Source organism: Catharus ustulatus, chromosome 22 (genome assembly GCF_009819885.2).
Source record: "Catharus ustulatus isolate bCatUst1 chromosome 22, bCatUst1.pri.v2, whole genome shotgun sequence".
In the NCBI taxonomy this organism is placed as follows: Eukaryota; Metazoa; Chordata; class Aves; order Passeriformes; family Turdidae; genus Catharus; species Catharus ustulatus.
In genome coordinates, this window is record NC_046242.1 from 7,679,822 (window position 1) to 7,707,409 (window position 27,588).

Here is a 27,588-nt window from a genome sequence, read left to right on the forward strand (position 1 = left end):
TTATTATTTATATATTGCAATATTGAACACCAAGAGGCTCCACTGACACCTCAAGTTACTCACTGGTAAGACCAAGACCAAAACTGTCCTCCCAGCTGCCTCCTCACCCTCAGTGCTCCTCCCAACACTTTCCAAGCCAGTTGTCTCCTTTGCACAACAAAACCCTCAATTCAGAAGAGACCTGCAATAGGATTTTCTTGAGGCAATTCAGAAGGCAGCTACAGCATAATGCAGCCTATTTAAGGAGACTTTGCTGAAGTCTAATTTAATAATTTAGGAGATTTAAGAGCAGCACATGTTTTAAAAAAGCCCATGTTGCCTAGGCACTGTGTGCTTTTAGCTGCTGGGCTGCTGGCCCTGATATCAGGTTTGATGTTGCAAAAACAAAGGTTTTCATCTTTTGAGAACATTTATCAGCAAATAATGAGAAATTAGAATTCCAGTACATCACCCAGTGAAGTTTAGCTTTCATGCATTATAAAAAAAAAGGAAAAAGATACTTGCATGTCAGTAAAATTGTTAGCTTGGAATATTGAAATAAAATGCATTGCTAAGCGAAAAAAAAAAAAAAAAAAAAAACACCAACAGCTGGACATTGTACTGGGTTGAACTTTGAAGATTCATTGTTTTGGATGCTCACCAGCAGATCTCTTCTGATTTTGCAGAATCCACTGAGAGAGACATGATGACAGGACAGAGGGCACAGTGCCCTTGGGAAGAGGGAAGGGTTGGAAACCCTGCTCTGTGTGGAGGCTGCTGAGAAATCCTGCACTCCACCTGAACTCCTTTCTTGTGCTTTAGCTTCTGCAGAGTGGCATTTTAATATGTGCCAAGGGAAAGCAGAAAGAGAAGCAGCCAAACCCCACTCCTCCCACCACTCCCACACCCCCATACTACAATAAAAATGGAGCTGCCACTTTGTACACAAACACTTGGGGACATCCTGAGCAGAGCCCAGATTGGCATTTCATTTTGTGCTGTAGAAACCCTCATCTTTTTTTGCTTGCCAACAAAACACCCTTCCAACACACCTCCTAATACTCCCACACCAAGATCCCATAGCTCACTGTGAAGAGAACATAAATCATTCCCCAGGACTTCAACAGGATTCTATCCTGATATTTTTTCTATTTTGCAGCATTAATATATCTTGAGTCCATATGACTGAGTCACTAATTTTATCACACCACAGCCACTTCTTCCCCTCCTGTGTTTGTTATACCATTATTAAACACATGGCAATGACCTTGTCTCTGAGCAAACTTTTCCCACTTGCTCTACACAAACACCTACTCCTCAAACTGTTGGAGGGGCTGTGCTTGGGAGGCTGAGCACAACACACTTGGGTGGTTCAATCTCTTTTTAAAAACTATCAACTCTCCATGTGTCAGATGGCAAGTTTAATTTAGTAGGCTAGGAAATTACTCAGAGTTGGAAAATCACTGCAATATGGTTTAAATCTAACTCAGCAAGTCCATCCTACACACAGGGCTGTTACTGCTCTGGAGCACTTCCCTCCTTGGACAGCTCTTACCAGCAGCTGTGTCTATAACAAGAATTAAAAGTTCATATGACCTTTTAATTTTCTTACTTTTTCCCAGCAACAGGCTAGAATGCTTCCTCCATTACTGAGGATTTGCTACATGATCATCAACACAATCAGTTGAACAGCAGTGAGCAGAATAAATACAGACTAGATCTCCAGAATCACAATAAAGAGGCAAACAGAAGCTTTTTCATGATCTGTTTGTGCTACACTGAGTATGGTGGAATATAAAGATAACAGGGCAGTGTTTGTGCCAGTCAATTAATGCCTGGTATCACTCTGGATTTGTTTGGGGGCAATGCAGGCAACTGTCTGCTATAGACACTTCTGGCAAAAGACAGAGAGGCTATTAGAAGGCACAAAGAAGTACAACAACAACAAAAAAACTCTGTATCAAGGAAAAATAAACGACATAAACAGCTCACAACATGCATGATGCTGCCAAGAGACCCTGCAGGTTCAGTGACAGGGTCCCAAATTAAACTGGAATACACCATGAGCACAATAAGTTCTCAGTGCAAATACAAGTGAAAATTCATGCCATGGGATTTCAGGCACTCAGCTTTAAATGCAGTCTTGAAGGAGGACCTGAAAAATTTAAACAGACCTTTTTAAATTTGCAACCATCTTACACAAGTAAGAGAGAAACATGGCTTAGAAAGCAGTTCCTCAGGGAGACACATATTGCTGTGGCATCAGACACCTTTCCAAAGAACATCAGAGACTGTTTATAGGAGTTGGCAATGTCCTCCTGCTCACCAAAGGAAAATGTTTTTTCTGTGCAATCCCAGTGCAAGAAACACTCAAAAACGAACGGTTGGGATGCAATAATCCACAGGCACAGCCATCCTAAAGGTTTGGGAACTAAAAATCTCCACATAAAAATGTAGGGCATTCTGGCTCTGACCCAGCAAAGGATTTAAGCATTCAGCTGCTTCCCCTACCCCTTCAGTGGACAGTTTACATATCTAGAGCCAGTTCATGTCACAGGGCTTTGCTGGCTTGTGATGAAATAGATCAAAAATGCCCAAGAGCCCACCCATAGCTCAGCAAAACACAAACTCTCCTTGACCATCACCTCACAGAAAACAAAAACAGGAACAGGACACAGACTGGAGCCAAAGCATGTCAGTTTGATGTAGATTTTCCAGCTGCAAACGATTTCTTTTTATTGAGGAGAGGGCACATACTGAACCAAGGAAGATGAAAAGGATGGATTCCACAGCCTCTGCAGCACTGCAGCCCTTGGATCTCTCTGCCTTCTGAAGGTCTGTCCACCAGTGACACCTCCAGAGAGGCACAGGGGTCTGAGCTGTGCCAAGGGACAGAGGATGCTCTGAAGGAAGGGAACCTTTCACTCAGGGCCTATTGCTCAGCTCCCACCAGCTGCCTGCCCAGTGCTCATTGCTGATGCAACGGAGGTAGAGCTGCACTGATGCTGCTTCTTATCTGGGGAGGTTTATTTTGCTTCATTTTTAGTAACAGCTTATGCAAAATGTTCCCTAACAAGCTCTTCCTCTATTACCTGCTGGAAGCTATCAGTGAGCACACAGGCAGGGTATGGTGCATTAGTGTGGGGATCCATTCATCTCCCCCAGCATGAAGTGAAATACTCCCAAACACTCACACAGAGGGGTGCTGGCTTCTGAGGCTGTGCAGCACTTTTACTGCTCTTGCTGTATTAAAGTTTAATTAATTTTTAACTTAGATATTTACATAGAACATTAACTGTTCAGAAGGACAACTGTCAACCAGTCAATATCCCTTTGGCAGGACTTTGGGATCATATTTTACTCTTCTGGTGATGGCAGCTCTGGCACAGACCTGCTTCAGTTCTGTAAAATTATGTCTGTATATGTTTGATCCCTTTGGGGAGACTGCCAAAGCATCAAGATTAATTAGCAACTTACCTAAAATACACTCTCTGTTAGATAGATCTTAAAGGGTTCCTTGCCACAGACAGCTTTATAAAAACACATTTTGAAATACTAATGAATCTGTATGACATAAGATGACATTTTGAACTTTGTCTCAGTGCCCATTCTCATTTCCACACTAAGTAAAATTACTTTCATTAGTTTCATGACAGCTCTGCACTTACATCAGCTCTGCAGAGTCCCAGCCAAATCACAGAAAATAAACTCACTTGATGGACAAATACAGCCTCATTATGCTTCCAGCTACTGCAACATCCTCAATCAATATAGCTTTGAATGTAAATAAGAAAGCAGGAATGTATCCAAACTGATGTGTGACCACAGTGCAAAAGTAATTGCAGAGGATCTTAGCAATGGTGTTGGTGGGTACAGCCCCAGTGCCTTTCCCAGAGGAAGAGAACAAGGGATGGATATGTGTCTTGGTTTGAAAGGCAGGTGGCTGCTAGGGAAGGCAGGAACCTCCCTTGGATAAGAGAATGTAAACCCCCTCCCTCTGAATTAGTATAGTTTTGAAATTAAGGGGTTTCTCAGGTGAAGATATGAGGATAGGAATAGCAGTTCTTTACTAGTAAAGGACAAACAAACAACAACAACAACAATGGAATTGATAACAAACAGCCCCAGGGACCCCTTGCCAGCCCAGATGGGACAGGAGGGAGGAGAGGCTTTGCCTCACCCAGCCCTGGGGCAGCCGGTCCCGCTGCCCTGCAGGACTCAGGAGCACCCAGCTGGAAGGGCAGGAATGAGCAGAAATCCTGGGCTGGGGCAGGAGATGGATCAGAAACTCGGGGCAGTGCCTGAACTGCGGCTCCCGGCAGGGCAGGGGCTGCAGCACAGAGAGACCCAGGGCACAGAGAAACCCAGGGCAGAGAGACCCCAGGGCAGAGAGAGACCCCAGAGCTGAGAGAGAGCCCAGGGCAGAGAGAGAGCCCAGGGCAGAGAGAGAGCCCAGGGCAGAGAGAGAACCCAGGGCAGAGAGACGCCAGAGAAGGGCAGAGGAGTGGCAGGGCCTGAGCAGGGCAGGGATGGGGGCTCAGGGCAGGGATGGGGGGATCAGGATTCTCAGGAACATGAGCACATGGGGACAGGGTCCTCTTTTAGTGAGGTAGGGGTTAATAAGGTCCCGAGTCAGTGGCTGTTTTCAGGAGGAGAGGCTCACCCCACAGAAGATGAAGAAGACAATGAAGATGCCCCTGAAGCTGCAGAGTGAGAGCCAGCAGCTGCCCCAGCCCTCCCTTTCCTGCCCAAAATCCCAAGGTATCTCTGTCCCTTGGAGAGAAACGCCCTAGATGAGAGAAAATGCAACCAGATGCCCTCCTTCTCCCTGAGTTTGGCCACTTCTTTGTTTTCTTAGGTACTCATTAATGCCCAGTTTCTTAGCAACTTATGGGGAAAATTCTATAGGTAAGAAGAACACAGGAAAAGAAACCTAACCCCTAACAATATGAAACCATTTCTGTAAATCCATGAAAAAGTTTCAGACTAGAAGAGGTTTTAAGTGTCTGCCATGAGCAAGATGGAGACAACACCTTACTCCTGGCAGTAGTAATGTTTCATTTATTAGTGCTCATTTCCAAACTGGTTCCAATCCTGCTGGCCAACAGGCTGGACTTCTCAGGGAAAAGCCCAGCTGTTCCAGCCAGGCTTGCAGAGAGGCTGTGCTTCAGCCTGTTTCCAGCTGGGAGCTGGCAGGTGCCCGTGCCTGCAGGAGCCTGCATCAGCAGCACATCTGGGTACTGCAATGCAACGAGCCACACGTTTTCCCTCTTCTGATCCTCATGTCCACAGAGAGCTTTTAGGGTAGAAACATTAGTTCATGGACTCATCCTCACATATGGGAATGGGGGGTTACTGCAGTCTCAGCACAATTACCAGTGAAGCACTGAGGGGTCTGTGCTACAACAGCATCAGCCAGAACTGCACAATTACAGAATTAGATGTTACTGTAGCTCTGCTCATCAGACCAGTGCAGCTAAAAATAAACCAGGAAGACATTCCTCACCTAAGGCTCAGGAGGGTTCTGGTATGTAGCTGAGTCATGGAATAATCATTAAATTAAACACATCTTGATCCCTGGTTTATGCTCCATCAGCACAAACTAAAAACTAAGCTTTTGTGCATATTGAAAAAGCAACGCTACACCCACTGGAACAGACACAAGGAAGTTATTTGAAGGTCAAGGTCTCCTGGAAAGCAACTGCAGCAGGAAGAATGAATTGTCCTAAGAAAGGAGGAATGAGGACTAGCTCACACTCGTTTTTCTCCAAACAGAATTTGAGAGAATATGTTTAGTGCTTGTGGAAGACATCAGGCTGACAGGAACGTCCTTCGTCCATGAAACAGCACGAGCCTCCCCCATCCTGTCAGCACCACACACATTCTGCTGGCTAACTGCACTGCCATGAGATCATCTGTGCCACTTCTCACAATTCACTAGCACCAGGACAACTCAAAGGGATAATACAAGCTCCACCTGTGATGGTTTGTCATGTTCCCACAGCAGCTCTCACTGGGGTTCTTTCCCCAGCTGCCAGGTGTGGCTGAGCTGCTCAGAGCCCTGGAGTGTGACAGGTGTGTGCTGGTTACTGCACTCCACGAGTGGTAGCTGCACTCTACTGTGCTGTAAGCAGCTTGTCTGCAAGGAAAATTTCTCAGATCTGCCTGGATCTACTAAAAGATTGTGATGTGGGCACTGGCCCCATTCTCCTACCACTGAAGACACTTCTGCAAGGACAAGGACAGGTGACTGATTCTTAGGACCTCAGTCTGCAGAACTGCATTCAACAACTTTTATTAGAATGCACTACAAAGTAATTCTTTACCTTTTTCTTCGTTTTTTACTTTAACTTGTAGCACTTCTCCCACACTAAAGATTTTCTTGAAAAGCTTCACAGTTGCTGCTTACAATCAAGTGGTTTTGTATCTAGTAATTTCTTTCTACAACAGAGAACATGGCAAGCACACATGGCAGGGATGAGGCAGGCTATATACTCTGAGAAGACAGTACAGCCTGAAGTTATATGTTGGTGTAACATACATACAGGATGGCAAGGATGAACAAAAGTTTGTGAAAGGGATCCCAACTGCTATTGTAGAAAAAAAAAAACCAAAAAAGCTCACAAACAAAACAAAACCCTACCCAAACCATCACAAACCCCACCAGATTTCTCAGTTCAACAAATGAGTGACAACCAAACACTCATATGTTGATTATTTTTTAAAGCCTAAAGCATTTTAACTTTCACACAGGCATGTTTGGGACTTCAACTTCCCACTTGAAGAAAGGCAGAGTTTGGAAACAGGCCAGCCAACATCACTGAGCATTCAGAGCACCAGCTGCCACAGGCACAATGCATTTGAACCAGCAGAGCACAAGTCACAGGGTGCTGCAGCCACTGTGGTCTCACAATGGGTGACAAGCATGAACAGTCTGGAACAAGATGGTTTTGTAGATCCACTGTCACACACGTTGTATCTTTCTGATGTACAGGTTTAAACAGGTACTAAATGAATTCAGGGTGGGACAGCAACCCCCCTTCCCTGGTAAAACATCCCTTGCCTTTGTTCTCCCACTCCCAAATAACACCAATCTCTCCATCTCTTTCCTTTTCCAGGGAAACTGCTCCATTACTGTCTCCTGCAGGCATCTGTGACCCAGCAGTAACATCAGAGGAGCAGAACTTGGCCACAGGTACTTGAGACTTCAGTCTCAAGTCCAGTCTGAGTAAGGCCACTGCAAATTCACCTTTCCAGTTTAAAATTTGTTAACATTACTGCTAAGAAAACCTACCAACCCAATCACTGTGAGTCACACTTAAAACTGCCTTGAGAGCTCTCACCCCCCCAAAGTGTTGTTTTATCTCACAAATTACTTCAACATGGAGCTGAACAACCTCACTGCTCCTTTAGACCTGTAGGAACAGGGCTGACAGAGGAAAAGGGCTGACAATGTCAGTCACACCATCTAAAGTTTTAAAGCTTCCTTTTCTTTTGGTAAATTCTGCATCAAAATGCAACCTTTTAATACCTCCAAAACACCTTACTCTACAGCAAGCACTCAGGCCAAAGAAAAGTACCTCCCAGAGAGACATGTAACAGCCACCCAATAACTACAAACACCTCTGTGTGTAGAGACACAGCACTGCAGCTGAGGATTTGCTGTTCTCCAGGTTTTAGAGGTGACCAGCTGAGGGAGACAGGATGCACAGAGACAGCAGCAGTGCAAGACCCAGTTGTCTGGGTCATCAGCTACAGCCAACAGTCCACATACAATCTCTCCTTCACAGTATTCTTGTACTGACTTCACAGAAGCCATAATTTCATGTTAATGAGCACTGTCACTGATGAAGTAAATCACATATTTCATTCACACTCCTGCCCCTGAACAGACTGCCCTTGTGCTCTGAATAAGTGAATTGACTGAAATTAACTTCAACATGGCAAAAGGAGGAAAAAAAGTTTTGTGCAAGGGCAAGATAAGTTTTCAGCCAAATCATCCTCATGTCCCATTTTATGACACAAAATGCACGAACACCTGGGCAGCAGGCAGACAAAAAGGGCCCCAGGACAAATGGCTGGGGCTGGAGAGGCCACACTGCTCCTCTCCAAGCTAGTGCCAGCTGAGCAGCATCGGAATGGCTCCTGCATTTCCTACAGGATCTTCTCTGTTACCAATGCCCAGAAATGGAGTTTGACTGACCTGCAGCAGCCCACAGCAGCAGGCACAGGAACAACAGCACACACACAGGTCAGGTTTGCTGTTTCTTGACCAGGCCTTGCTGTACACTGTGTTCTGCAAACCGCCTCAGCCAGGCTGGGCCAGGGCAGTCACTTAATCATCTAAACTTGATCTAAACTTGAAAGTTTAACTTTACACTAGAGGCCCCAGCAAGAGCAGAGCTTCTTGAAGAGCTGGGAATGTAGGCCAGTGGCCACAAAATCTTGCTTAGAGACCCTAAAGACATAAGGACCAGTCTAGTTGAGAGATGTGGAACAGAGCCCCTGCCTCCACTCACAAACTTCCCAGGTAATAGGGTGAGGAGGAAAGAACAGCCCCCTCACATCCTCTTCATTAATCACTTTTCTTTTTGTTCACAATTACCTTAAAGCTCACCCTGAAGGTGCATCTCCTTCTCCCCCAGGCTGGCTGGGACAGTGGCCAGCAGCCCTGCTGGGCCAGAGCCCCAGGGTTCATTATCAGGCCAGCACAAGACACCTCTCCAGAGCTGGCTCTTCCCACCTGGTGTGGCCCTGGGGACACCCTGCTAAAGCTATCTGCAGAGCCAAGTCAGAATCCCAGTGGGATTAGCTGTCCATACAGACGCAGCAGCCATATCCAGAACAATCACCACTAACAAGAGGAGTGTTAGAACAGAAGTCTCCAGTCCCTGGGACTAAGCTAGTTTAATGATTAGAAGCCAGTATTCAGGGCTAAAAGTGGAAGATCACCTCATTTGCTTCTCAGTCATCAGGGCTGGCCAAATTCAGAGTATCATAAGACCTTTGGTGTTCTCAGGACTCTTGAGTTAGTGCAGCCCTCTTGGAAGCTGAGTCCTTCCACCTCATTTTCCCAGAGGCTGCCAGGGAGAAGTTACTCCCCTGCTTCACCCACATCACTTTGCACATACACCCACCTGGCTTGACTGCTATGCTACCCACTAGGATACCAAAACACATTTGCATTGAGAATCATTTAGAAAATTTAATTGAAGACCTGACAAATTAGACATTGAGGCTGGGAGGTCAGAATTCCTGAAAAGGAAGCACTGTGAAAAAAATGTAAAGCTGCAACTCCAAGCTCCACAGGCTTTCCAGGGCTCACTCTCCATGTGGCTTTGTTTGAACAGCAGTATATCCATGTTCTGTACCCAGCTCCCACACACTCCACATGTCCTCCCCTACTCCTCCCCCCCACAGGCAAACAAGCTCTGCAAACAAAGCTCCAGCAGCTTTGTGGAAGCCCTGGTAGAAGGAGAATGCTATTCCCTGTGGAGAAGTACAGATACCCACATAATGGAGCTGTCTGCTTGGGATGCTGCTCTGGTCTCCTGAGGATGGGATCAAGTACGTGCCTTACAATTAATTTGTTATTTGTGTAACACATCCTTATTACCATCTATTACCATCCACTGAAATTATTAAGAGCTCAATTCCTGTTCTTTTTTTTTTCCTTTTTTTTTTTTTGTCTTCTTTAAATCAAAGCCATTCCTGTTGGGTGAAACAGTCTGAACTGCAATTTACACTGACAATGTAAAGCAGCCCTACTGCAAACACATACCTACCCCTTCCCATTCCCTGCAATGATCAGAAACAATAAAACTGCTGTTTATGAAAGAGCAAGATCAATCTAGGATGCACTTCTGCAGGGGACAGACACAGGGTACAGCTGGGGGGTGGGAAAGTTTGAGACAGTGCTACTGGCCTAGAGGGATTTTGGTTATTAACTGTGAAAGGCCCCCCCACTGCAGTGAAAACCCAGACAGGCCTCATTCCCTGCTCCAGCACCACTGAGCTGTGCACTCACCCTGCAATGGTTTATTGATAAGGCTCCACTAATTTTGTGTTAGTCAGGCACAGGCAACCAGCCATCAAAAATCAGATCTGTGATACAGGTGGTTTTAAACTAAATACAGCAGCACACAGACTATAAAATGCAGGACAGCTAGCAAGGCACAGAACAGACTCAAGAACCTGACCTCAAGGAAGCATGAGGAGGCAGGGACTACAACATATCCATTAATACTGAGGAACATCTTACTGAGAAAGAAGTAATCAAGGAATAGACAACTGGAGTCAACCCCTATTACAATCAGGCCTCAAGCTGCAGGCAGTTTTTGAAGGAGATGCTACCAAAGAACCCCCATGACTGTGGATATATTGTGTGGCACTTCCACAGCTTCACACACCTGAAGCAGCAAGGCAGCATTTGCAAAAGCTCTGCCCCCCCAGAAGCCACTTCCAAAACTGAGCAGCCCTAAAAGCATATTATAAACATATTAAAAATCATCTGAACTGCCATGTTTAAGTGACTTCTCTGATGCTATACAGCTTTGTCTGTTTACTTTCATTCTTACCTGCTGATGTTGCCTGGCTGCTGCTGTGACAAACCCAGCAATAGTATCTACTAATGGCTTACACATGATCTGGAACAAAGAAAGACACAGTCTCTTATTAGTGATGTGCTGACAGACAGGTTTGTTTTTCAAGCAAAACAGTCTCTATTTTACACAGCCTTCTGAGTAAGAAGAAAATTACAAAAGAAAGAGAAATGCTCAGAAATCAGCAACAGTTTATTTGAAAATTAACAGCTTTGTTCACACCACCTCTGAGTGCAATCTTGATCACAACAAAAAGCAGCAGCAAAACTCTTCACCTGGAAAAATCAGGCAAGCACTTTTCACCCCCTATGTTCTGGCAAGTGAAAACTAAAGTCTGCATCTGGCCAACATTTTCTTGTAGTGTCAATTCACTTTGTGCAGAACCCCAGTCCCAGGCAAAGAAGAACATATTGAGTTGTAGCCAGGTATGGATTGGTCTCTCCTCCCAGGGAACAAATGACAGGACAAAAGGAAAGGGCTTAAAATTGCACCAGGGAGGAGGTTTACATTAGGTATAAGGAAAAAACATCTTCACTGAAAGGAGTGTCAGGCACTGGCACAGGCTTCTCAGGGAAGTGGTTGAGTCACTACCCCTGGAGGTATTTTGAAAGACATGTAGATGTGGTGATTTTAAAAGACAACTTTACAAGGAACAGTCATATGGAATCCAAAGGCTTTAGAAACCTGCAGATAGGATCCTAAGTTTGCTGTCCATGTGGGCAATATACAACCCTGTTCTCCCTCCATCTCTCAAACTCACATACGAGGCCTTGTGGCCTGGCAAGCAGAGGAACTCTCTCCTGGATGGAGTCCTCAGAGTCTGAAAGCATCTCCTCCCACCCTCATGTCAGACATCAATTCTAAAAGGTTTAGAGAAAGGGCTTCTGGCAGCTGTCTCTAGCTTGCTCTGACCCAAAAACCCCTGAAGAATTGTATGACATTCAGGCCCATGGGCTGTTCCTTAAAAAATGGCTGTCCTCATAGAGGAGACCAGCCCCAGGCATAGGTCAAGCTTGCAGTAAACATCTCAGACATTTCAGACACTTGCACTCCCTGAATATCAGGCTTGGAGATTAGATTCCAATTAGACTTTACACTCCTCAGCCTTCTTGGAAGAAAACTGAGAAACTGAGCACAGAGTCAGAGCAGAGATGGACAGAGCTACATTGGTTGTTCAAACAAGGTGACCTGTTTTGCCTTTGTGCAAGCCTTGCTCACCCATATTGTCTTGAATACTGGTAAAAAATTAGAGTTTCTTTGGCTGTGTTTTAAAGAGTAGCCTGCTGTTCACCTGCTTTCTGCATGCAGTATCCCAGTCCAAACCATAAATGAGATCCCGGCCTCCTGCAGTGCTGCTATAAAAACTGAGTCTGTTTTAGAGTCTGAGCAGGTGAAAATCCAAAGAAACCTCACAGCAATTTCAGAAGTCTGCAATAAAGCAGAGAAGTTTCTCTCCCTGCTTTGCCCAGAATTATAATCATACTTTGGAGCCAGCAGAAGACAGCACACATTCAGCAGCACTTACTGGGAAGCGTTTGAAGAGATCATGGAACATGGAGAAGGTAAGGGGACTGTTCCTCTTACTGAGGAACTGGGTCAGTGCCTCTTGATAGATAACAACCACCTTCTCCACATTCAAACAACCTGGGTTCAAAAGCTGCAGGGAAGAAAACAGAACAAAAGCATTTCCAGTGAAACACAAGAATGAAGCACTAACATGAATACATTAATTTTCATCAGTTCTAAGAGGCTTTCCCAACAACTAGGCATGCTTGAGATATGACACAGAACTATGAAGAAACAGTCCCAAATAACTCTCCCAGGCACTGACAGCCATATGACTTTGTCACTGAAGGGCAGTACAGCTTCCTTGTAGGACTACACACAGTCCATGTAGTGTGGGGGCTGTGCTCTAGGTTTGTGGCTGGCAGGAGCAGTGCACAAGGCTCACAGAGCACTGCATGCTCATCAAGCAGTAGCTGGGCTGTGCACAAGGAGTTCTCAGCTGAAGAGCTACTTGTATCTGTAGATTTTAGTGTATATACATATCTGTATCTACATACACTTAGCACCTATGTCCAGGACTCCGAGGTACTCAACAGACATGTCCTAGCACAGATCAGGGATCCAGCAATCCCAAAACTGTGTTCATGCTCCAACATCCCCCTCTGGTGGGGAACAAGAAACCCATACACACAGCAACCAGCTGAGACCTGCTGAGGCTACATGGATGCAAGCAAACAGGACTCATTGAAGAGCCAAGTGTGGAGCACTGCATCCCAGCATGAGGCTTCTTTGGACATAACCTGGATCCACTGAATCAGCAGCCCCTGTGCCTCCAGGCAAACAGGCACTGAAAGGCAGGAGGGTGAGGGCCAGAAAGGGATGGGGAATTTTCAGTGTTATGGAGATCATGTTGACAGGTACCTGCAAGCAGCAGGCCCAGTGACAGTGAACAAGGAAGGCCCACTCAGCAGAACCAGCTACTGCAGTTTTACTGGCAAAATACACATTCTCAGGAGCAGCCTGGTGTCTTACCTGACATGCCTGCTTTGCTTTGCTGTCACTCTCTTTCTCAGGTTCAGGGGGAGGAAGAGTTGATGACATGTTTCCTTTCAATACTTTGAGCAGGTATAATGAGGCACTATAAAAGAAAAGGGGAGAACACAGAGGTTACAACAGTGAAGCTACCCAAGGGCAGAGGTCAAGCAGCACAGGCAGCTTATTCTGTAGCAAAGATGGTTACAGAATTTGAGAGGGTCCCTTCTCTAGTCTAAGCCACTCTGGCCAGACCTAAAGACAAAGAAATCTTAGGAAGCTGAATCATTTCATTATGTGTCATCAGATATCCCCAATACCAGCCTGGTTTCCTCAAGCTCATGCTTTTGACTGGCACTGCTGGAGTAGTTCTGCACCTTGCCCAGGATTTCTGAGCCTGCACAGCTCAGCCAGTGTTGCAGCATGGCCTCTCAGCCTCAGCAGCCATGTGCTGGAGAACTCAGGCATATCCATTGGGAGAGCATGCACATCTCTGTGCTTTTGGAAAATGCAGTATTTCCTGGGCACTGCTCCACTGAGGACTGCCACTGCTGGGAAGCTGTCAGGGAGCCATGCAGCACACACAGCCAGCCCCATGCTGCCAAAGTACCACAGTCCCTGCACAGCCATGGGGGAGATGTGCTGCAGAGCCAACCATGTCCAATGGCACTGGGCTGGCCATGCAACATGGTACCCACTGTACATACAGTTAAGCTGAAAAATCCCAGACTGAGTATGAAAGTCCTCATGAAACTGTCTGCATGTCACAAGGGAGCCTGCTGGTAAATGGCACTCCTACTTACACCAGGGAACAGCAAGATCACTCATCTTTCTAACAAATATGTATCTGGCTTATCCTCATTTTCCTGTATTCTACAGCAAAGGAGAAAATATTGGTATGTACAGGACTCAATTGCTATTGCCCTCATTGTGCTATCATGGAGACAGTAAACACCATCTTTAAAGAACAATCATCACAGGTTGACTGGGAATTACACTCATCCCCCACTGAATCATACACTCTGCATTACTCCCAGAAGAAGCCTCAGGAAAGCACTTCCCACCAGCAGCAGCAGCAACGTTATAACAGACCATTTCTGTATCACAGAAGCTATAAAAGACAATCACAAAAAATAGCCATGTTTGAAAATGCTTCAGATTGCCAGGACTGACTAGTCCTTATGTAAGACACAGATGCTGGTATCAAGCCTTCTGCAAGGCTCTTGCTTCCCAGACCTCTTAACACACAACATCACACTTGCTCAGATCTCACAGCATCAGCAGAGATGCTCTTTGTGAACACTCACCTGAAGTAATAGAGAGCCACTGCAGAGTCTGTGTGCTTGCAGGCTTTCTGGACAAGTCTCTGCACTAAAGCATGCACTTCTTCTTGCAGGGGGGCCACTCTCTTGCAGTACTGCTTGTTGCGGCACAGCGAGTTCCTGCACAGCATCAGAACAAAGCCAAAGCCATTACCTGCAGAGAGAGCTCTGGGGAGCAGATGGCCTGCAACACCTACCACTTTATCAGGGTGAACAAGAACAAAACCAGAACACAGTGAGTGGTAACAGACAATTCTAGCTGTGGGCAGCACATGGCTGTGGCAAGAAGGGTGAGGACACTGAACACTCTTCACCTTCAAGCACAAATTTAGACATCAGAGCCGACTTTCCTTCAGAGCTCCCACAAAGGGGACTGACTACCTCAAACCTTGTTACTTCTCAACTGGGGTAGCACTGAAAATGCTTTAGAGAGTGCTGAGGATGTCAAGAAGTGGTGCACAGAGGACACATGTGACACATCATGTCTGTCTAGCTGGTATCATGCCTCATTTCTGGCCCTCAACGGAGAATCTGCACTCTGCCTGTCTCAGAAATAACTTGTTGAGAGTTTGTTCCAGCCACAGCAGCAACTCTGTAAGCCTTGGGCGTTGTTGCATGGTCTGACTCACAGGTCAGAGGTCCGTGGAGGCATTCAGTGACATGGCTCCATAGCTACAACACCTGTATTTGTTCTTGAGGCTTCCACCTGCAAACAGGTTTGACATTTCAAGTCCTTTAGTCTAGAAAATCCAGATCCTAATTCCTTTCCTGCAGGTTATGACTAAGCACTGTGTATGTGTGTGGTGCTGGTAATCTAACCTACACAATCTCTAAGCATAACAATTACCTTCAGCCTTAGAAAGACCAGCTCCTAGTATTCAACCAATACCACAGTTTATCAAAAACCATTGTCTATTATCTGAAGGTCTAAGGACACTTACTTGAAGATACTGGCTGTTTTCTGGAGGATGTCAACTTCCTGCTTGTCAGAGCCTGAGTTCATGCACTGTTCAATAAACTGAAGCAGGGGCTCAATGATATCAAACACCAAGGGGTTCTCTGCTTGCTTAACCAGGAATGCATCAATCAGATCCAACACCTGCAAACACAGTTATCAATGTGAGGAGTACAGCAGGCAGGGAAACAAGATGGACTTACTCACAGCACCTACCAGTAGGCTGTGGAGCAGCTGGAAGGGGCTGAAGAAAATTATTTACAGCTGAGATCTGTACACATTCTGCTATCATTTTTACTGTTACGGCATGGGAAACTAAAAATTAAAATTTGACACTGAAGATTAAGAGATGTCCTTTGGTTCCAGCTGTATTTTGTGCATTCAGAAAGAACAGTTCCAAGAATCAGTGTTACCTGGCCAGACCTGCAGTCACTCTAACCTGGCACAGGTCCCTGTCAGCACCACTGACTGACAGCTCTTGCCCCTGCAAGCCCCTCTTGAGGCTTTACAACATTACAGACAGTGCATTAGCATGAAATCAGCCTTTCTGTAGAACAGCATCAGAAGGGAAATGCAGAGTCCCTGTCTCACTTCACCATTCAGCCCTGGCTAACCCGAGTCCTGATGCATTTCTGTCTGGGAGCAGCTGGAGCTGTCCCTGGATGCTGGAACGTCCCAGAAGGACCACAGTGACACCAGGCGGCCTGAACTCAGCATTACAGGGGGTTTATCAAAATCCCCTCTGATTTTACCGGCATAACAAGCCAAAAAAAGCTTATGCTGCAAAACGAACCGAGGCATTTCATGCATGTCTCTTCAAGGAACACCACGTTTTTCCAGTTAAAAAAAAACCTGACAGGCATCTTTGGGTAGCTGTGAGAAAGGATCTTATCAATTTAAGCATTTTAGATCAGCAAACGAAAACCACAGAGCACTTTTTGACAGCACAATCCTGGTTTTCAAACAGGCCTGTGAAACCCCAGTCACCAATCCCAACAGTGCTGTGCCAGGTGCTGTACAAAGCCAGAACAATCCAGTCCCAGCTTCCAGGAGCTCATGACATGTGAATGTCCAAGCTGTTTAGTGTTAGGAAGCTCATAGGCTTCAACTGACATTACCAAGCCAGAGGTCTTCACATCAAACACCTCTCTCCCACCTTAGCCTTGAAACTCCTCCGTAGGACCTTCTCTTTCCGCATTTTGTCTTTCTCATCTTTCTTCGCCTGGATCCGTTTCTGCTGCTCAGCAAAAAGGGCTGAGATGTTCTTGTCAAGAGCCATCATAGCATCATCATCCAGCTCTTCATCACTCTTATCTCCTTCCTTTTGTTTTTAGAAGAGAAAACCCAACACATCAACACATATACTTCAAAAAGACAGTGAGGAGGGAAGCAGAGCCAAGACCAGACTCAAGCAGGGATGTAGCTAACCTAAAATAATACTGTAGGGAGGGAAAACATGCTCAGATCCATGAGAAATCTCACTTATACTTCTCATCAGATAATCTGACTGCACAGCACTAACATGTAGAGAGGGCCAGGAGAGGAAAGAAACTGAGGTTTTGACCTCTATGCTGTTCCTCCTTCAGTAAAGAGGTTCATAAGTTGCTATGTCTGCAATCTTTATTGGAATCATTAAACCAAACTCTATCACTGCTATAGTAAGTCTCCAGAGTGGCCTTCAGGGAACACTCCTCCACACAGGGCAGCCAACACACTTAACAGGATCTCAGTGCTTTAGTTCACATCAATCTCATTTATTACAGGCAGGAGCACAAGCTGTGACAGCCTAGACTGAACAAGTTAAAGTGCTCAAGACATATGAACAATAAATAAAAGGACAAGTGACTTATTCCCACAGCTCACCTAAGACCCTGAGCTGTTTCAAGTGCCATACAAAGATGGCTGCAAGGGCCAAGACTGCAGGAGTTCAGGCAGGATGAGGGGTACTAGATCATCTCTCACCATCCCAACCTCCTGGTATCTGTGGCAAGGCAGGCAGTGAAAACATACCACAGCATTCCCTGCTTGGAGAACTTTCATCAGCTGATTGCGAAAATTATCATCAACTTCTTCATCCTCCTCATCTCCACTGTCACTGCTGTCTTCATCTGAGGAGTCCTCACTTCCTTCTTCATCCTAAGGAAGGAAAGTTCATCTCCTGAGTCCACCATACCAGCCCAACTCAATTCTGAGATGTGTCACTGTTCAGAAAGAAAACTTCAACCCACCCCTCCTGCCTTCCTTCTAGCCCTCAGTTCCAAGTACAGACACCTCACATAATGGGGTACCAGGTCTCCACAAGAGTTGAAGGTAGAATATAATGCAGGCTTCTCTGTCATATTAAATAAGTATCAAAGAGAAGTTTCCTAGGAACAGCTCCCATCTGACCCTCCTCTCTGCTGATGCCTGTAATGCTTCGTGACTTGAATCTCTACAGTCCTTAAAAACATTTGCTCTGGAATCCAGCTAGCTGTGCATCACAGCCATGATTCCATCTGTGGCTGCAGAAAGGAGAGGTCTGTGCTCATTTCAGGATGCAGCAATTTCTTCTCAGAAAGGCATCTGTTCAACTAGCCACACCTACAACAGCAGGCCAAGAGACTAGCATGCATTTCCAACAAGTCATTTGTGTGTTGAACTTTTAAAATAAACCTTTAAATAGAGTGACAGTCGTTTTTCTCCAACAGAGAAATGATGTTAATCTATTGACACAGATCAGGAGAAACATTAAACATTGAGGACATGGAGAGTGTTTGTCCCTGGCAATGGCACAGTTACCGTGTCCTCTGAAGATTTGGTCTTTTTGTTCGATTCTTCCATCACAACAACTGCACTTTCTTCATCTTCCTCTTGGTTAGGGTCAAAAACCTACAAAAAAAAAAAAGGATTGCATTTTTTCAGTATTTTCTTTTTAAGCATTTATTGTGTACAACAGACAGAAATTTCAGCACAGTAAACCAGTAGAATAACAGAATTTTAAATAAGGGCATTAACATTCTGTTTGTTAACATGCCAAGTTCTTTCTGTAAGTAACAAAAAAGGTGGAGAAACCTGAAGAGGCTGGTGGCATTGCACATCTTGTTTGCTACAAATGAAGTATTAGGTTCCTCACAAAGTACCTGACAGCCCATCTTTGCAATCCACATATCATTTTCTCAGTAGGTATCACTTTTCTTAGTGGTATGACCAATTCAGATTTTTAGTGTCACTTATTTTTAGCACCTCTATGAAAAAAGCACCTTTCTAGAAAAAGGAAATGTTACCATTTATAGTCACATATAAAATCTACCAGTTATATAAACTGACCCAGGAATTTCCTCAGCCTAAAACTACCAAATAATACAGCTTAAATTTAGCAGATCTCAGGCTCCTGTAAAAAAACAACCAAACAAAAATAACTCTCTCTAAACTACACTTCAAATTCAGTAGCACACACCATTGGGCATTTCCTAAATCAAGTAGACTGTAAATTAAACCCAAATTTGAGACATGCTTGTATAGATCTGTGAGGGACAAAACAGGCAAACAGTACAAGGCCCTGCTAGTGCCTCACTTACATCCAGGATCAGCTGCAAGCCCCTCTTGGTCAGGTTAGGGCATATCGATACAAACACACTCTTGGAAATGCGACGTAAGAGGAGGCTGGGCTGGGCCAGGAGGGAGAGAAGGATTTCCACCATCACCTCAACCCATCCTGGCTCTGAGTTGTCTGCACAGGAACAAAAAAACAATGACAGCAAGAGACATTGGCATATCAGTAAGAAACTACAGAAAAATTCACCAAGGAATAAAAAATAAAATTGTCCTTCTACCCGACTCTTAAAAGTAGCCACTCAGCAACCCAGAGCAGAAGGCTGGGAGGGAGAAACCACAGGGAGAAACATGCTTGAAATGGTCTTTTGACCACTCCAAAAGCTTCCTAGGTAACAAGAGCTACTATTTATTAAATCATTACTTAGATTAGCAGTTCTGCAAGTTGTGTGACACCTACTTGGCCACATTAAAGCAATTAGCAGCTGGTCAGCTGAAGTATATATAACACTATATGTTATAGTGTTTCAGTGAAATCAGAAGTCACAGCAGCCCATGAAAAGTGATGGCATTTGAAATTCGTCCTTTAGTCCAAAGTTTGGGAATCCTGCTTTACAAACAATCAAACCACCAACGAATTACAGCTTTTATTTTCACAGTGCCCTCAAATTGATTTACACAGATTTCAGGAGAACAAGACCACAGTTGGAGAGGAAATCAAAAGACCAAGCCAAGTTCTTTCCTGGTCAAGTCCCAACCTAGAGGGTCCAGAGGCCCTAAACAAGGATCAGCCTCCATCTCCAAATATGCTGTGCATACACAGAGGACAAATTTAGTTTGCTCAAAACTCAGGCTAAGAAAAAAACATGTTTCATGCCTGCTGGATGCTCGAGGCCACAGCTCTGCCAGGCACACACCACCAGTCCACCACCAGCCACTGGCCCACAGAACAATGACTCAAGGAAAAGGAACCCCCTTGGAGTGCTCACAAGGGCAGCAATGGAGCCCAGCTCTCCTTTCCAAGGCACACAGGAACACAACCCACTGACACTGCAGACAGAAAACTGGAGCAGAAGACTTAGAAACAGAATGAAGAAGGGATTCTCCTGAGGGTAAGGGCATCAAGCCAGAACCAGAGTGCTTCACTAATGCAGAACTGTCTGTCTTTGACAGACTACTAACAATCCCAGTCTCTTTCTTTGTGTAGGAAGGACTCACCAGTCTTCTTCTTCTTGGTTTCTTTGCTGAAGGCCCTCTCTGTGCAGTTCAGAAGGTCACTCAGAACATCCACTGTTTCAGACTGATCCTGTTTGATCACAAGCAGGCAGTAAACAGGATCAGAACTCCCCACCACCACCAACAGAAGGAATATGCTCCAAATCTAAGGACCACTCTAAACAGGTACATATATTACAATCAAATACTACAACTCTTTTGCAGGAAAAAAAAACCTCATGAAATTAAGTAAAAATTGCTCCAGTCAGCAGCAAATCAAGGGCAGAACTAATGCTCAGGCCAAGCTGTGCCCACTACATGTCTATAGGCAGTGTAAGAATCACAGTTTATTAGCTGCCAGTTGCCCATTTTCAGAAGCCAGAGGTTCTGAAAGGTTGGATTTCTGAACATAGAGGAACTCCCTCCCCATCTTGGTGTTCAGAGCCCAGATAGTAACCTATTCTATACTACAGAAATATTCATCAGAGATCTTACTTTGAAAAGATGAATGGCCAATGAAAGCAGAAGTTGCTGGAAAGCACCAACTTTGGCACTGTCTGCTTTGTTTCCCTTCTTCTGCAGATTCTTCACAGACTGAAGTGTTCTGAAGAAAGAAACCTCTCTGAGTTTTTCACAATTACAACAGCAAATCATTTCCTATGACCAGACTAAAAACGTGACCAAAACTATAGTACTGTTTTATGTACTTAGCATTTCATTTCTTTGCATTGGGTACTCTTCTAGCACACATCTCAATCCAATAATAGTATCTCACTGAATGTGGGTTATAAAAAAACTGCACTTGTGCACAGACTACATCCCTAATACTACAGCCAAGGCTGGACATTTATGGGAAATCAAACTCAGAAAAGAGTCATTGAGAACTTTGTACAGGCATTAATTAAGAGAAAAGATGAGCAGACTGTTACAATCATGCTGGGGAGAAGGACTATGAGCAAAAATAGAAAAGACATGGCTATCATAGTTAACATATAGAAGAAAGAGGAAGAAAGGAATGAGGTGAAAAAAAGAACAAAAAGACACTCTGAAACCCAGCCATGGGTGCAGGATATTCAAAGGGAAGAAAAAGAACTACCACTGCCTGTGAAATGGCTGTGTTACAGCAACCAGAACAGCAGGAGGCAAAGAGAATACAACATCTCTTTTACTGTTCTAAAGAGAAACCAAGACCAGGCCTTTCCCACCTTTCTCACTTCACCAACCCAGCACCCAGTTTCCCAAAAGCCTCACCTCTCCCAGATTTCCTTCTGTTCCTTGGTAAAAGGTTTCACAGCTTTGACATGCTCACAGGAGAGCAGCTTGCTGGCATACTCAACAATGAGAAAGATCCACAGCTTCCCATCTGCAGTCACACCACGGATGTGCTTCTCTCTCAAGGCTGCAGCCTCTGGTGTATCCCCCAGAACAGGCAGGGTGTTTAATGTCTGGAGTAACCTGCAAAGAAAGACAGCCATGTTACTGTCAGAGGAACCAAATGGCCTGCTCCCACTTTCCAAAATCATACCCACCAGCAAAGCACTCTTATCCCAGAGTTCTAGTCACTCACTGCAGCCCAGACTGACAGTGCTCAACTTTCAACCCACACATGCAGATAGTGTAGAGCTCATTGTCTTGGTGGCCCCAAGCCAGCTGGTGCTCTCAAGGACACTATTAATCTCAGTTGTTTCTCACTCTGTGTCCCACCATGTCCTCTGCTTTCCTTCTATGGAGGTTTGGCAATCATCTAAAAACATCCATTACCATCTCTATCTTCCTTAGTACAGGGAGGGCCATGGAGTCACCAGCACCTCACACACAGTGGACAGAAACCCCCAGCACAACCCCAGCACCTCCCTTTGGCTCCTTCCCCTTTCAGCTTGCAACAGAGGCAAAGGAAATATTATGGGGAAAAGCAGCATGAGCTCATCTCCACACCTTCCATATAATCTCACAGATAGTCATCAGTTTTGCCATGGACAAAACATGGGTATTTGAAAAGTCTATCTCCTTTAAAAAAGCCATGTCCTGGGGCTGGAGTCAAAGAAATGCTCCAATAGCAGCTTGAAGCTTCCAAATAGAAGCTTCCAAACTTCTTGCCCCGTTGTTTCCTCAGGAAAAAGGAGAAATTTCCAAGGTTAAAGCATGCAATCAAATCCTTACCCAAAGAAGTAGCTTTCTGTCTCTGTATGATCCTGTTCGTTTAGAGGCTCTGATGGAAGGACACTAGCCTCAGCTATCTGGGAATTCTTCTTCTTAGCAACAAAGAAAGCATGGAAGAAGCAAAACCTAGAATAGACAGGAACAGGAACATAATGAAAACCCAGACTGGCCATAACAAAGCAAAATCAGTCCACTGTGTGCAAACTAAACAGCTCCACATTCAAGGAAGTCCAAGCACTGAAAAAAGCCAGTGTTCACAATGAGACTGTTTTCTTGAGACACAAGGGGTAAAGAAGAGAAAAAGACGCTCAGGACTTCACAAAAGTGAAGCACCAACACTTAAGGCCACAAAACACAATACTAAGGCAATCAGATGTGGGCCATACTCTCCAAGACACTTTAAGTGACAGATAAACACTTCTTAAGACCTGATGTTAAAAATAATGTCTTCAAGCAGTTTAGGTGAGCAGGAATGGAAAATTTATTGAAAATTAATGGACCAATGTGATTTTAAGTGCCAACTACTTATGACACAGGTTAGTCCAATTATGCAGAAGGTATTTTGAAAACAAATACATGATTTATTATGGAGCTTGTCCACTACTGGATTTGCCTATTGTCATGGGGACAGCTTATCTGGAATACTGCTGTTGAGCTACACAGAATTATCCCAAGCACACGTCTTGACATCTGTCTCACCTGGCAATGTCCATCACAAGGCTCTCTTCTGCTCTTGATGCATTTTCAGTGATGCTAACCAGTCTGTTCATGATCCATCTTCTCAATCTAGCAGTCCTGTATTGTGTTCTTTGAGTAAGAGGTGAGTACAATCAGCAGTTTGAACATGAACCCAGCATGAATACACACTGCACAACCCACTGCATCAAGAGGTGACTTTCAGATATTTAGAGGCTTCACACTAAGTGGCAAAGTTATGTAGTAACAAAGCAACAGGTACAAAAGAAGAGATATAATCTTCTCAAGTTTGCTTTTTACTATGCAAAAGGCAATCTATTTACAGCACAGAGTCTGCAGATGAGCAAAAAGCACTTCAATAACTGCAGCAGTCAGTAGAGTGAGGTTTATAGGTGCCAGGTAACACATAACCTGGCCTGAATTTCAGTGTGTCTAATACACAGATAAAAGAGAGGCACAATTCCTACTAAGACCTGAGAAGCTGCAGTGAAAGAGGAAACCACCAGACATATTCTCCAAAGCAACTGTCAGGGCTAGATTTAAAAAAAAGGCTCTTTTGGTGATCCAGTCTGCTTTGGGCAGGCAGGCTGGCTCTCAATGCATGCAGAACTTGCAGCAAAAGAGTCAGATGCTGGGGCTAAACTTTCTGACACTGAGGAAATAAACAATTATCAACTCATGGCAAGGGAACCAGCAAATGCTGAGAGGAAGGTGCAATACCCATGTACTCACATGTCTGTATTTTCCCAGTTCTTTTTTTGCCGGTTACTTGCGAAGTCCAAACAAGAATCCAAGTCTGGCCTGAGGAACATGTCTTTGAGCCAGCAGACGTATTTTTTAAAGGCCACTGTCTGCAGGTGTTTGACAACCTTGGAAGCACTCAACAATACTGGCTTCCCTAGATTAGTAAGGGTAGAGAAGCCCATCATCACAGCCAGCTGCCTCTCTGGGTCATCGCAGCCACTCAGAAATGTCTCTATATATCCCTCCATTTCTGTAGCAAACTTAAATCCCTGTGGAAACTGAAAAACATGGTCAAAGAAGCAGGTCAGGAACTTCACACTCAATCTGAATGGTTCTGCAAATGTAAGTCATAGAATCATAGAATGGCCTGGGTTGGAAGGGACCTCAAAGCTCATCCCATTCCCAACCCGCTGCCATGGGCCTGAAGGGACAATTTCCACCAGATCAGATTGCTCCAAGCCCATCCAACCTGGCCTTGAACACTTGCAGTGTAAACCACATGAAAGAATTTAGAATTTAGTAAGTAAATTAAAGTCATGTGCCTGAATATTTGTCCTAAGGCTTACAGTCAGTCATTGATTTCACCTCATGGTCTTCCTCCCACAGCAGCAGCCACTGTAAGCAGCCACAGAATCCTGCCATGTGCCAACATCAGCCCTGGAATCTGCACCTTCCAGAACAGTGAGGCTTCAGCAGGATGAACCACATGCTGGCCAGTGCAACTGAGCTCCCAGGCTGATCAACGCCTTATTTTGGGGGAAAGTTCAAGAATGTTTCTCACATCATCTGCCTTAGAGTTTCCCTAGATTTGGAAATTCCCCACCATCAATTCCAGTCTCATCTAAAAACCCCGGAGCCTGCTGACCTAAGGAGCTTAAAATAAATGCCACCTCCTCTCCCTGGTGTCTCAGTAGCACTGAGGGATTCTGAAAGGAGGGGGATTTGATTTGTTTAAGCTAAAGCTCATATCCTGAGGTGTGGTTGTTTTGTGCTGTTTTATCTTTGGTCCTGCCACTGCCCCACAAGGCATACAGCTGGCAGGCTGCTAGCCTTGAACACTGTCCAGCAGTACAGAGACCACCAGGACATGTCCCCATTCCACCAGGCATCCCACTGCCTTAGGGTTTTTAACAGCCCACAGTGTTCAATCCCACTCAACTTGTTCTAGAAAAAAAATAAAAGCTTCACTGGAGAAATCCTGAAGAGTTGGTCTCATTCCAAAAGTTCAACATATCTTTATTTTTAATTAATAAAACAATTTGTTTGGTCTACTGTCACATTCAGTACAGTGACCTGGGAGGAGCAGAAACAGAAGCAAAAGTCTAGGGAACACTGGTGTTTTAAATAAAGGGGCCATAAACTTGCAATTAACTACGAATCCATCCAATTATAACAAAAATACCCCTGAAAGAAATCTCATATAAAACACAACTTAGCCAGCTCCTGCTTCCACTGTTGGAGAACTCAATATTTGTGCACCAATATGAGAACTGGGAGAAAAACTCCAGGAAAGACGCTGTAAACAGGCTAACAGCACACAACAGGGAGCTCATCAAGCATCTCTCAAGAAAAGCAAATCAGGTATATTTGCTCCCTTGTTGATAAAAAAGCAGAATCAGGAGGATAACTGCCAGTAAATATCAGACACCAGCTTTGTCCAGTTCCATCTCCAATGATCACCACAATCCCATCAGGAAGTGCAAGGTAACAGCATTTACTTCTCAATATAAACAACCGATGTCAATAAACAAAACAAAACCCCAAAACCAGACTCAAGTTCAAATTAAGAGCTTTTCCAGTCTCTCATCATCAACAATATTAGGAGCTTCTTCCATTTAGTCTCATTGTCTTCAGGGGATTTGTACATTTCAGCCAGGAACCAAATTAAAGAAAAATTGATGCACATGGAAGAACACAGCCTAATTTACTGTGCAACAAGGACTAAAAGAAAGAAATAGAAAAACTACTAAGGCAGTGGATAAATCCTGGAGAAAGCTGGTCCATTTAGGGAGGCACCATGGTATGCACTATTTGCAGAGCAAACCCACACACCTATGGCTGCTGATAACAGAACAAAAAGATGACACAGACCTTTCTCCCCCAATAACTAATTCTGGGCACATGTGAGAAGACTGGGGATTGTGTTACCACAAAAAGCCAAGTAAAAGTAATTTTTATCAGTATTCCCCTTTTACTTTTCCTCTGTTTATTGCAGAATTGTGTTGTTTGCTGGCTTCCCAGTAGGGAAAGAGGAAGAGGAGCTCCAATTCCAAATAAATTTTATGCTTAAACCTCAGATGTGCTTATTGAAACAAGCAATAACAAACAAAAGCACGAGTTGTCCCTTTTTGTCTTTGCCTTCCAATGTTCATGCAACACCCAGCACAATAATAAACAAAAAGGAGCTTCTGGACACACAAAAGCAAAGGGACTGTTAAAGGACAACACATGACACTGTCAATTTGCTGAGGGCTGCCCTTCTTCTGCTTCCCCCATCATTAGAGCTTTCCTGGCAGCAGCAATGAAAGCAGGTGGGACAGTTTCCATACCCTTAAAATAGGCAATGACAATCAAACACAGGCTATACCCACTGCAACCAGGGGTCATACAATAACCTTGCTTTTACTAAGAGTTCAAGGTCTAAAATTACAGTATTTTTATACAAGATGATTTGAAATTAGAAGTAGGGCAGAGACAAGACATGGCCTTTAGCTTGTTCAAAGACCTACCTGAGTGGCTACCACGTGTTCTCCATAGTGCAGCATCACCTTCCCTTTGAGAACCAGCTGCAGCTGCTCCATGGACAGCAAGGGGAGAGCATTGCCCAGCAGTCGGTAGCACATGTAACTGAGTGGGAACAAAGAACATTCCCTCAGGCTAAAGCACAGCAGTAAATCCACACACAGGGGTAAGACAGAGGAAGTGCTGGGGCAGGGTGGAGGAGCATGCAGGGAGATGGAAGTCAAAACCTCTGGGTCAAGAAACAGAAGGATAACATGGGAAACAACAAACAGTGTATGTTGAAACAAACCTCACAGGTCCTGATTTCTCCTTCAATAGCCCATTCTCCACAACTTCATTCCAGAACAGTTCAAAGGCACCTTCCTTCAGTGCAACTTGTAGCAGATCAGACACTACACTGGGCAATTTCTTGTCTTCCTTCTCAGACTTGGCAGCATTTTTCAGCAGCTCTACAAGCCTGGAAGAAGAAATAAAATAATGTGAGAGATCTGACCTGAAAGGGAATTGCTGAAGGCCAAATCCACCCTGCTGAAAGACACAGAACATTTCCCAAGAACTGCAGGCTGTGCCTCCTGGCAGAAATGCAACAGCTACAACTCGGGAAGCTGCATAACAATTAACACCTAACCTTTAGCAGCACCTGCAATGGCAAATACAAGCAGGAATCAGAACCACAACCACATTTCTCTCACTGCTAGCCAAGAGGAAAATAATGTTCATTTAAACCTCCTCAGTTAAGAACTTACCTGGAAGTATTTTCTTTATTTATAACAGTAGGTGAGCCAAACAGCTTCTTCAGCTTTTTAGGTTTCAGAACACTAGGGAATTTCTGCATACCCACAAGCAAAAGGTGCAGGTTCTCTGGAGAGGTGAAGGCTGAAGACAGGTCACCTTGCAAGATGTCAAACAGAACCTCCTCAAACACAGTTTCAGGGACCTACACAGGTGAGAGCATGTAAGAAATATCTGAGAGCATTTTACAAACTTGCAGTGAAGAAAGCACATGTAAAGTACCTGCATGGGAGGACATTTTGCTAAAAGCTTGCAGTGTTCTGGAAACTCTAGAAATAGTCTTCATGGTGACACAAGGAAAAATAAATAATGG

The 27,588-nt window shown here is 44.6% G+C and overlaps 1 protein-coding gene across 1 annotated transcript in view; it reads right to left on the bottom strand.

Moving 5' to 3' along the window:
* Positions 1-27,588, bottom strand: part of MYBBP1A (MYB binding protein 1a) — a 57,473-nt gene that overhangs the window by 26,572 nt on the left and 3,313 nt on the right. The window contains exons 6-23 of the mRNA XM_033078428.2: positions 27,230-27,420; positions 26,773-26,940; positions 26,471-26,588; positions 23,730-24,019; positions 23,001-23,108; positions 22,302-22,427; positions 21,393-21,596; positions 20,637-20,745; positions 20,145-20,232; positions 18,953-19,104; positions 18,174-18,263; positions 17,406-17,531; positions 16,552-16,716; positions 15,382-15,539; positions 14,426-14,560; positions 13,119-13,224; positions 12,106-12,237; positions 10,557-10,625 (exon numbers count right to left, since the gene is read on the bottom strand). Coding sequence (XP_032934319.1) covers positions 10,557-10,625; positions 12,106-12,237; positions 13,119-13,224; positions 14,426-14,560; positions 15,382-15,539; positions 16,552-16,716; positions 17,406-17,531; positions 18,174-18,263; positions 18,953-19,104; positions 20,145-20,232; positions 20,637-20,745; positions 21,393-21,596; positions 22,302-22,427; positions 23,001-23,108; positions 23,730-24,019; positions 26,471-26,588; positions 26,773-26,940; positions 27,230-27,420 — 2,535 coding nt within the window. The remainder of the gene's footprint in view (positions 1-10,556; positions 10,626-12,105; positions 12,238-13,118; positions 13,225-14,425; positions 14,561-15,381; positions 15,540-16,551; positions 16,717-17,405; positions 17,532-18,173; positions 18,264-18,952; positions 19,105-20,144; positions 20,233-20,636; positions 20,746-21,392; positions 21,597-22,301; positions 22,428-23,000; positions 23,109-23,729; positions 24,020-26,470; positions 26,589-26,772; positions 26,941-27,229; positions 27,421-27,588) is intronic.